General features: G+C 41.1%; 1 protein-coding gene across 2 annotated transcripts in view; it reads right to left on the bottom strand.

The window, feature by feature from the left end:
• Window positions 1-3,553: 3,553 nt before the first annotated feature.
• Window positions 3,554-11,247, bottom strand: part of cthrc1a (collagen triple helix repeat containing 1a) — a 34,906-nt gene continuing 27,212 nt past the window's right edge. For both annotated transcript variants that reach the window (XM_043689410.2, XM_043689411.2), the window contains exons 3-4: window positions 8,621-8,837; window positions 3,554-3,785 (exon numbers count right to left, since the gene is read on the bottom strand). In XM_043689410.2, the coding sequence (XP_043545345.1) occupies window positions 3,640-3,785; window positions 8,621-8,837 (363 nt within the window). In that variant the 3' untranslated portion in view covers window positions 3,554-3,639. The remainder of the gene's footprint in view (window positions 3,786-8,620; window positions 8,838-11,247) is intronic.

Genomic DNA, 11,247 nt, shown 5'->3' with positions numbered 1-11,247 from the left:
CTCCAATGTAAAGTAGGCCACATTAGATGCAGCAAACACAATATACAAGATTGGAGGAGGTACAGGTGAAATGCTGATTCACCTGGAAAGACTGTTTTTAGGCCCTACTTACATGAGATGTGAGCATTAGGGAGGTAAAGAGGCAGATGTGGCACCTTCTGCCATTACTTGGGAAGGTACTGTGGAGAAGGATGGTAGTGGTAGTTGTGGAATGGACTACAGTGTCCCAGAGGGAACAATCCCTGCAAAATGCAGATGTGGGGAGAGCTGGGAAGATGTGTTTGGTGGTCATGTTCTGCTGGAGTTGTCTGAAATGGCAGAGAATGAGCCTTTGAATATAGAGTCTGAGGTGGTGGGGGAAGCCTTAAATGAGTTTTTTGCTTCTGTCTTTAATAAAGAAAAGGACCTTGTAGTGAATGAAACCATTGAGGAGCAGGTAAGCATGCTAGAACGGATAGAGATTGAGGAAGCTGATGTGCTGAAAATTTTGACAAACATTAAGATTGACAAGTCGCCAGGGCCAGACCAGATTTGTCCTCGGCTGCTTTGGGAAGTGAGAAATGTGATTGCTTTGCCGCTTGTGAAGATCTTTGCATCCTCGCTCTCCACCGGAGACGTACCTGAGGACTGGAGGGAGGCAAATGTAATTCCTCTCTTCAAGAAAGGAAATAGGGAAATCCCTGGCAATTTCAGACCAGTCAGTCTCACGTCTGTCGTCTGCAAGGTGTTAGAAAGGATTCTGAGGGATAGGATTTATGACCATCTGGAAGAACATGGCTTGATTAAATGCAGTCAGCGCGACTTTGTGAGGGGCAGGTCATGCCTCACAAATCTTATTGAGTTCTTTGAGGATGTTACTAGACAGGTTGATGAGGGTCAAGCGGTGGATGTGGTGTATATGGACTTCAGCAAGGCATTTGATAAGGTTCCTCATGGTAGGCTTGTTCAGAAGGTCAGGAGGAATGTGATACAGGGAAATTTAGCTGTCTGGATACAGAATTGACTGGTCGACAGAAGACAGCGAGTGGTAGTGGGAGGAAAGTATTCTGCCTGGAAGTCAGTGGTGAGTGGTGTTCCACAGGGCTCTGTTCTTGGGCCTCTACCCTTTGTAATTTTTATTAATGACTTGGATGAGGAGATTGAAGGATGGGTTAGCAAGTTTGCAGATGACACAAAGGTTGGAGGTGTCGTTGACAGTATAGAGGACTGTTGTAGGCTGCAGCGTAACATTGACAGGATGCAGAGATGCGCTGAGAAGTGGCAGATGGAGCTCAACCTGGATAAATGCGAAGTGATGCATTTTGGAAGGTCGAACTTGAAAGTTGAGTACAGGATTAAAGACAGGATTCTTGGCAGAGGAACAGAGGGATCTTGGTGTGCAGGTACATAAATCCCTTAAAATTGCCACTCAAGTATACAGGGTTGTTAAGAAAGCATATGGTGTTTTGGCTTTCATTAACTTGGGGATTGAGTTTAAGAGCCGTGAGGTCTTGTTGCAGCTCTATAAAACTTTGGTTAGACTGCACTTGGAATACTGTGAGCAGTTCTGGTTGCCCTATTATAGGAAAGATGTGGATGCTTTGGAGAGGGTTCAGAGGAGGTTTACCAGGATGCTGTCTAGAATGGAGGGCTTATCTTACGAAGAGAGGTTGACTGAGCTCGGACTTTTTTCATTGGAAAAAGGAAGGAAGAGAGGGGACCTAGTTGAGGTATACAAGATAATGAGAGGCATAGATAGAGTTGATAGCCAGATACTTTTTCCCAGGGCAGAAATTGTTAACACGAGGGGTCATAGTTTTAAGCTGTTTGGCGGAAAGTATAGAGGGGATGTCAGAGGCGGATTCTTTATGCAGAGAGTTGTGGGAGCATGGAATGCGTTGCCAGCAGCAGTTGTCGAAGCGAGGTCATTGGGGATATTTTAGAGATTGCTGGACATGCATATGGTCACAGAAATTTGAGGGTTCATACATTAGGTTTACCTTACATGAGGATCAATGGTCGGCACAACATCGTGGGCTGATGGGCCTGTTCTGTGCTGTACTGTTCTATGTTCTATGAATGTGGAGGCTGGTGGGATGAAAAGTGAGGACAAGGGGAACCCGATCACATTGTTGTGAATGATGGGAAGGGCTGAAAATGTGTTGCTGGAAAAGCGCAGCAGGTCAGGCAGTATCCAAGGAGCAGTAGAATCGACGTTTTGGGCATGAGCCCTTCTTCAAGACCGAAATGTCGATTCTACTGCTTCTTGGATGCTGCCTGACTTGCTGTGCTTTTCCAGCAACACATTTTCAGCTCTGATCTCCAGCATCTGCAGTCCTCACTTTCTCCTAAATGATGGGAAGGGGCAAGGGTAGAAGAACAGGTGATAGGCCAGATGTAGTTTAGGGCCCTGGGAAACCATGGTCATGGGAAGTTAGGGCCAGGGAACTGGAAATTATCACTATGGAGGGCATCAGAGGAATTGCAGATATAGGTGGGCATAGTCTGGACAAGTGGAGAGAGGATGCAGTCAAGGTCGGAGGAAATGAGTTCAGTAGGGCAGGAGTGGGCTGATATGATGGGCCTACAGGGGCAGTCTGGTTTGTGGATTTTGGGAAGGAGGTAAAAGTGGGCTGTTCAGAGTTGGAAGACTATTAGGTTGGAGGCAGTGGGGGTAAGATCTCCAGAGGTAATGAGGTCGGTGACAGTCCTGGCATCACTGGCTTGATGTTCGGATGTGGGATTATGGTCCAAGAGCTGGTGTTGAGCCTCCGCAAAGTAAAGATCAGTGTGCCAGACTACAACAGCACCACCTTTGTCAGCCGTTTTGATGACAAAGTTAAGGTTGGACTTACAAGAGCAAAATGGGGAAGAGGACGGTTTAGAGTGGGTTAGCGGAGCAGAGAAACTGAGACAGCCGCTGTCACATTGGCAGTTTTCAATGAAGAGATCAAAGGCAGGTAAAAGGGTTGTGGAAGGGGTACAAGTGGAGGGTGAATACTGAAGACTGGTATTGGGATCAGTGGAACGAGGGGGTATTCCTGCCCGAAGAAGTGAACATGGAATTGAAGGCAGCGGAAAAACAGTTCAACAATGAAAACAACAAATACTAGAGATCACAGCGGGTCAGGCAGCATCCATGCAGAGAGGGCAAACTAACTATTTGAGTCTAAATGATTCTTCATCAGACCTGAAATGAAGTGTGGAGGGGACAGCATTTATGCTATAATGAGTCTTTACAATTTTATAATATTAAGCAATACAATACTTAAAATTAGTTCAGAAGGTATATTTTGTTCAAATTAAACCAGAAGATTAATAAAATGACTTTGAATGATATCCATTAAGTCATTTACTATATTTAATAAAAATTGGCTATATAAGGACAATAGTCATCTCACATGAAAATTATTCTGTGTAGTCTAAATATCACTTGTATTTCCACACTGAAAGTTCAGGCACAAGGTACAACTGTCACATGTCTTTACCATTTAGTGAAAGGAATTTCCTATTTATTTTTAATTTTATTGGGTGTTTTAAGATTTCCAAAAAATTTACTTAAATTCCACATAGATTTTGATGAAAGTTAACAGATTTTATTTAAATTGTACTGATAGAACAAGAATGGCTCTTGTTTGTTTTTATTTTGTAGAGACAAAACTATTTTGGTAACTCCTCGATTATCAACCGTGATACTGAGTTCCAACCAGTAGAAGCATCACCTTGTGGATAGCCATCGGAGCACAACCCAACCCAGACTGAAACATCCACCAGTCCAGCACTGATTCCTTCACAGAGCCCTTCCACTGAAAAAAGGAATAGAAATCTGTTAGAACATTGCAAAGAATAGACCAAGGATTGTTTTAAGCAAAGCTGCAATATAAGTATTTTCTTTTGAAGCAATACGTTACATAATAAAGCACATTAAGATTTCCCATTGGCTCCAAAATTATGTGAAGACCACTGAAGCATTATCCAAGTTGCTATTTTTCATCTGGCAGTAAGAATGCAGTTGTTCATATGCAATTTATTGGCAGGAAAAATGTACCTCTTTGCAAATCCTAATTCTGACTTCCACATTCTTGAATTTTGTCTATCACTGAAGATTGACCAGGAGCTGGAAACCCAGGCTTAGAAATTCAGCAGTGAAAAAGCTGGGCCTGGACAGTTGACTGTGAGAAAATGGAGTTTAGAGAGTGGGTTATGAGAAACCTGGACTTACAAATTAGGGTAAAAACAAAAAAAAAGATGGAAACACAAAGCAGGTCTGACAGCATCTGTGAAGAGAAAAATAGTTAATGTTTTGAATTGAATATGTTGTTGCTTTGGAATTGAAGGGACAGGGCATTGGGAAAACCTAGAAATTCATGAGCTAGAAAACCATGCAAAATTGACCCACTTGTACAGCACATGCACTGATGATTGTGGGAAAAAAACTAATTAGGCAAGATGCAAACATGGGAACAACCATGAGGTTGAGAGACGGAGGAATGAGATTGCAGGCGTCTGCCAAAACCTGCACTTTTAATGTGGAAACTAGAAGAGCTTTGACTGCACATTTGGATGAATTTAAAATGGCTTTAGGATTTTAATGGGAGATCTGGGTTCAGCTGTTCAGTGCCTGAGTGAACTGATTGCATCAAGCACTTCTCTGGTGTCAACAATTTAAAGAATGGGCCTACAAACATATTACTTAGGAGCGCAACTGGCTATTTAGCATATCAAGCTTGTTCCATCATACAATAAAATTAAGGTTGACCTGTTTGTGTTCTAAATTCCCTACTTCCAACCACCCCTAATAATTATAATATTTTTGTTTGGCAAGGGAATCATTCTACTCTGCTTAAAACGTTTGTTGACTCTGCCTCCACTGCATTCTGAGGCAGACTGTTCCAAAGTTGTGCAGTTCTCTGACAGATAACAATACTTCTCATCTCTGCCCTAAAAGGATGATCCCTAATTTTAAAATAGTGCTCAAAGGTTCTTGATTCAGTGCCAACATCCAATCTTTTCTGCATTCACTTTGTCAAGACCATTCAGGATCTTACAAACTTGAATCAAATCAACCCTTGCTCTCCTTTGAAAGACAGCACACTCACTCCAATTATTAATCGAGTAAAACCCTTATAAACCACTCCAACACAATTACACAGTATTGGTGTTGTGATATTACCAATGCCCTGCATAACTGAAGCATTACATCCTTATCATTATATTCAAAACCTCTTGTAATAAAGGACTGTAGTCATAGAAATGTGCAGCATGGAAACAGACACTTCAGTCCTACCCGTCCATGCCGACCAGATATCCCAACCCAATCTAGTCCCACTGCCAGCACCTGGCCCATATCCCTCCAAACCCTTCCTATTCATATACCCATCCAAATGCCTCTTAAATGTTGCAATTGTACCAGCCTCCACCACATCCTCTGGCAGCTCATTCCATACACATACCACCTTCTGCATGAAAAAGTTGCCCCTTAGGTGTCTTTTATATCTTTCCCCTCTCACACTAAACCTATGCCCTCTAGTTCTGGACTCCCCGACCCCAGGGAAAAGACTTTGTCTATTTATCCTATCCATGCCCCTCATAATTTTGTAAACCTCTATAAGGTCACCCCTCAGCCTCCGATGCTCCAGGGAAAACAGCCCCAGCCTGTTCAGCCTCTCCCTATAGCTCAAATCCTCCAACCCTGGCAACATCCTTGTAGATCTTTTCTGAACCCTTTCAAGTTTCACAACATCCTTCCTATAGCAGGAAGACCAGAATTGAATGCAGTGTTCCAAAGTGGCCTACCAATGTCCTATACAGCCACTACATGATCTCTCAACTCCTATACTCAGTGTTGGATCAGTGGTGCTGGAAGAGCACAGCAATTCAGGCAGCATCCGATGAGCAGCAAAATCGACGTTTCGGGCAAAAGCCCTTCATCAGGAATTGGGCTTTTGCCCGAAACGTCGATTTTGCTGCTTGTCGGATGCTGCCTGAATTGCTGTGCTCTTCCAGCACCACTGATCCAGAATCTGGTTTCCAGCATCTGCAGTCATTGTTTTTACCTCCTATACTCAGTGCGCTGACCAACAAAGGAAAGCATACCAAACACCTTCTTCAATGTCTTGTCTACCTGTGACTCCACTTTCAAGGAACAATGAACCTGCACTCCAAGGTCTCCTTGTTCAGCAACACTCTCCAGGACCTTACCATTAAGTATATGAGTCCTGCCCTGATTTGCCTTTCCAAAATTCTGCACCTCACAGTTATCTAAATTAAACTCCATCTGCCACTCCTCGGCCCACTGTTCCATCTGATCAAAGTCATTGTACTCTGAGGTAACCTTCTTCTCTAAGCACCACACCACCAATTGTGGTGTCATCAGCAAATTTACTGACCATATATCCTATATTCATATCCAAATCATTTATATAAATGAAAAAAAGCAGTGAACGTGGCACCAATCCTTGCGGCATATTGCTGATCACAGGCCTCCAGTCCGAAAAGCAACCTTCCACCATTACCCTCTGTCTCCCACCTCCGAGCCAGTTCTGTCTCCAAATGGCTAGTTTTTGCTGTATTCCATGTGACCTAACCTTGCTAACCAGTCTACCATGAGGAACATGTCGAAAGCCTTACCGAAATCCATTTAGATCATGTCCACCACACTGACTTCATCAATCCTCTTTGTTACTTCTTCAAAACAATCAAGTTCATGAGACATGATATCACACGCACAAAGCCATGGTGACTATCCCTAATCATACCTTGCCTTTCCAAATACATGTAAATCCCGTCCCTCAGGATTCCGTCCAACAACATGCCCATCACTGACATCAGGCTCACCAGTCTGTAGTTTTCTGGCTTTTCCTTACTACCGTTCTTAAATAGTGGTACCACATTAGCCAATCTCCAGCCTTCCACTTTACCTGTGGCTATCGATGACAAAAATATCTCAGCAAGGGGCCCAGCAATCACTTCTCCTGGTTCCCCCAGAGTTCTAGGGTACACCTGATCAGGTCCCAGTGCTTTATATACCCTTACGCATTTTAAGACATCTAACATCTCCTCCTCTGTAACATGAACATTTTTCAAGATGGCGCTATTTATCTCCCCAAGTTCTCTAGCTTCTTTGTCCTTCTTCACATAAACACTGGTGCAAAATACTCATCTAATATCCCCCCACATCCTCTTGTTCCACACATAGGTGGACATCCTGATCTTTAAGGTGCTCTATTCTCTGTCTAGATACTCTATTGTCCTCAAGGTATTTGTAGAATCCCTTTGGATTCTCCCACTTTTAGGCCTCAATTATCATTGGCAGGAATTATTTCAGAGGGGGTCCAAGTCAACAAGGAGTGAATGACACACCTTGTGTAAATGTGGTTGCATGTACCATCATAAACCCTCTAATGCTTGTTTGTTGCTGAATGGTACTCAAAGATTCAATTCTAGGCTTATAATTTTTGTTTCCTCACTATCTGTGCAACTCTAAAGTATTGCTTATGCCCCTGCTGAAAAAATTAGACCTTTAATTTGAAATGTTGGTAAATGTATAATATAAGGTGCTTGATTTATACAATCTGTGAATGAAGAGTTTGATAATTCACTTTTCAATTTTTCTGGAGCTATTACTTTAACCCAGCACATCAGAGAGCAGGCGGCTAGAGTTACTCTGGAGAGATAATGATAGTGTGTTTACATTGAGAGAGCCTCACAATTGGAGACAACAAATAGTGAAAGAGATTAGCTTGCTGTTGTTTAAAAATTGATTCTTTTACCTTAGGAGAAACCCATAAATTGCAAAGATTTTGATTTTAGTTTGGAAAGGACTTTGGTTGGGGCTAGATGTAAGAACAATTTCTCCTGGAGAAGGGAGTTAGTTTATAACAATTAGGCAATAGGTTTTCATTTTAAACTTCTAGACCAGAACTGTTTGGTTCGAACCTAAAGAAGTTATTTGAAATGCTTAGTGTCAAGGGAAAGGCCAAGTTCTCAAGATAAATAATTGAAAGAACAGTTTTGTCACGCCTACAGATGTGGTCGAGAAGGGAATTGTCTGGTAAAGTGATGGTGTTGGGATAGACAAGTTTTGTCCTGCCATGTGTGCCAAAATGCTGTCAGTGCTGCTATAACACGACTGTTCTGTTCTCATTTGATCTTGCACTATAAGAAAATCATGCAATGGATGAGCTATTTAAACTAATTGGGCCAGAATCACGTTATAGCCAATACAAATTAGGAAAGTTTGTATTCTACAAATAACCATCTAAATTCTTCAATCATGTTAAAGTCAATTTGCTTTGAAAAAGCATGTGTTATAGCAGAACAGACTGTATTTCAAATTGTGTTATGTGTAAATAGCTTGATTTGTTCTGTTTTATCTTCATTTCTTATATGTGATCATTTCTTTTGCTAAAACCAAATATGCAGCATTGTTTACTCATGTTTCTTTGAAAGAATATCTTGTTAAATAACAAAACTTCTTGTCAAGCCAAGTTTCAGTCTTCAATCTGTGATCTGACTTGTCCAGTAGTAACATCAGCTAGGATCATAACCCAACCCATCATAACTTCTTACACAGTATAACTTTACAGAGAAAATAATTAGCAACAAGGAAATCATAAGTACTGTATGTCTCAAAACAAACCTGAAGATGTGCGATGTATATTTATGGTTGAATTAAATTCTGGGCTTCCTTGATCTAGATAGACAATGGCTTCAATCGGCAATGGACCATTGCACTCAGCCCCATTAAATGTAAAGTACCAGCGCTGACAGCAGGCACCTTTGCATTTCAGACGCAAGGAACCAGTGAATAATACTCTGAGGGCACTGTCTGTGCGCAGCTTGGTGAATGTACATTCCTGAGATAAAACACAAACAGGCATAAAGTCAACACTCTCAAAACATCCTATATATATTAGTATCACTGAATGTTAAAGCACAGTAGGAGGCCATTGCACCACCTTTCAAAATGAGCATTTTGTTTACTGCCGCTCTCTTGACATATGATTTTGTAAATCACATTCCTTTCTATTAGAAGTTCACCTATTCATATGTGAAGTTTAACCATCAATAAAAGCTGAAAAAGACACCCGGTTTTCCATATGTTAATACAGAAAGGAACTGTATCACAAAAATGAATGCAAAGAAACCAAAATAAAAGCAAAGTGCGACAGATACTGGAAATCAGATATAAAAATGAAAACAAAATGGTTAATCAGGTAAAGCAGTAGTTCTGGAAATGTGTCCAACAATATGTTAATGTCTGACAAAAGTTAAAGAGAATAAATGTTCACGGAAAAGGGCTTATGAATGTAGAATTACGAGGAGGAATCTGAGATTTGGCCCTCATATTCTGCTCTATTATTCAATACGATCATTGTTGATCTGACATCATCTCAACTCCACATTCCCATCTATCCTTGATGGCCATAAACTCCCTTGCTAGTCCAAAATATATCCACATCAGTACAAGAAATATTCAATGACCCGACTTCCAACACTCTTTGGAGCAAAGAGTCCAAAAATCAAAGAAAACATTCATTATCCAAAGGGTATAAAATGCATTGGATATTCTGCATTTCACTATTACGAACTCTTATTTAGTACTTACCATCCAAACATTAATTACTGTAATTTGTTTTGCTACAAGATTAATTTAAGAGCAAGAAATGAAGTTAATGTACTTCATCTGTTGACTACAGATTTCAAAACTGTTCCAGATTCAGATTGCACAGTTACAAAATGTATGTTTGGTTATAAGTTACATGTTGATTTGATATGTTGTATTTTAGGTCTAAAATCTCTTAGGAGTTGAAGACATAAATTTGAAGTCAATTTAATCTGATACAGCTGTTGTAAAAATGACAAGATTGAGTGTAATGGAGGTTTTACAATATAGCTGATCTTACTGTAGTCAGTTGAAACTTGCATTGGGATGGTTGGGATTCTGGCATTTCACCCAATGTATTCCCTTTCCAGTGGGTTAGATCAACTCACAAAGTGTTCAGTTTAAAGAAAGAACTGTTTTTTTTCCCCCAATATATCTTGGGAACCATTTTTAGGCAATAGACATCTGGAAGATTGTTCCAACTGAACAATTCACATCAAATCAGTTCAGATGTTACATTTCGTGAAGACATGTATATAAGAAGTATATTTTGTCTTTGGTTGTGTGTATGAAAAGAAAATATACATTCCAGAGAACATCTTTGCAGCACGAGCAAGAAAGTGAGATGGCATTGCTTCTGAAGTTGCCTGCCACTTCAACACACCACCGTGCTCCTTGGCCAACATTTCTCTCAGGCCTATTGCAGTGCTCCAGCAAGGCTCTGCGAAAACTGGAAGACCAGGATCTCATTTTCTGCTTGGGGACCCTGCAATATTGAGTTCAGTATTTTTAGGGCCTTCACACTTCTTCCATATCTTTACTCTTCCCCATGTATCAGATTTCGTCATCAGATGAACTGCTTTTGGCACAGCCATATCACTCTCATCGACTTGTAGTTCCCATTATCACCTTTTCTCCTTCCTGAGTGTACCATTATTCATCCCTTTATTTGGCTAAGTGCTGTTCTCTCTCTGGGCTCTATCTCCACCTTATCTGAAATTCTTTACCCCCACCCTCCTCCTCCAAATCCTTTCAGCTTATGTTACACCTTTTCCTAGCTACTTCCAGTTCTGAAGAAGGTTCACGTCATTTTTAAATCCTCTCTGGCCATATGGGAGGTGCCAGAGGACTGGAAAATATCTAATATGGTTCCAATACAGAACGTCAATTATCCAAACGAGACGGGCAGGGAGTATTTTGTTTGGATAACTGCTTGTTCAGATAATGGATAACCTTTTTACAGGACCTTGAGATCTTGTGCGGATAATCCGAAATTCGGATAATTGATGTTCAGGTAACCGAGGTTGTTTCGTATTTAAGAAGATTTACAGAAAGAAGCCAGGGAGCTAGAGACCAGTGAGACTCACATCAACAGTTGGGAAACTACTGGAGAAAATTCAGAAGTAGAGCATTTATCTCCACTTGAGGAAGCAAGACTTGATCAGGGATAGTCAACATGGCTTCATCAGAGGGAAGTCATGCCCAACAAATTTGACGGAAGTGACCAGGTGTGTAGATGAGGGAGTGGAGTTGATATATTTCACATGGATTTCTGCAAAGCCTTTGACAAGGTCCCATGAGCTTATCAAAAAGGCAGATGCATGTAGGATACAGGCTAATTTGATGAAGTGGGTTCAAGATTGACTCAGATGTAGGAGACA

The sequence above is a fragment of the Chiloscyllium plagiosum genome, unplaced genomic scaffold, assembly GCF_037043375.1.
Source record: "Chiloscyllium plagiosum isolate Xiang-an unplaced genomic scaffold, Cpla_swu_hap1 HiC_scaffold_4, whole genome shotgun sequence".
Lineage (NCBI taxonomy): Eukaryota > Metazoa > Chordata > Chondrichthyes > Orectolobiformes > Hemiscylliidae > Chiloscyllium > Chiloscyllium plagiosum.
This window is presented reverse-complemented; position numbering and strand designations above follow the sequence as displayed.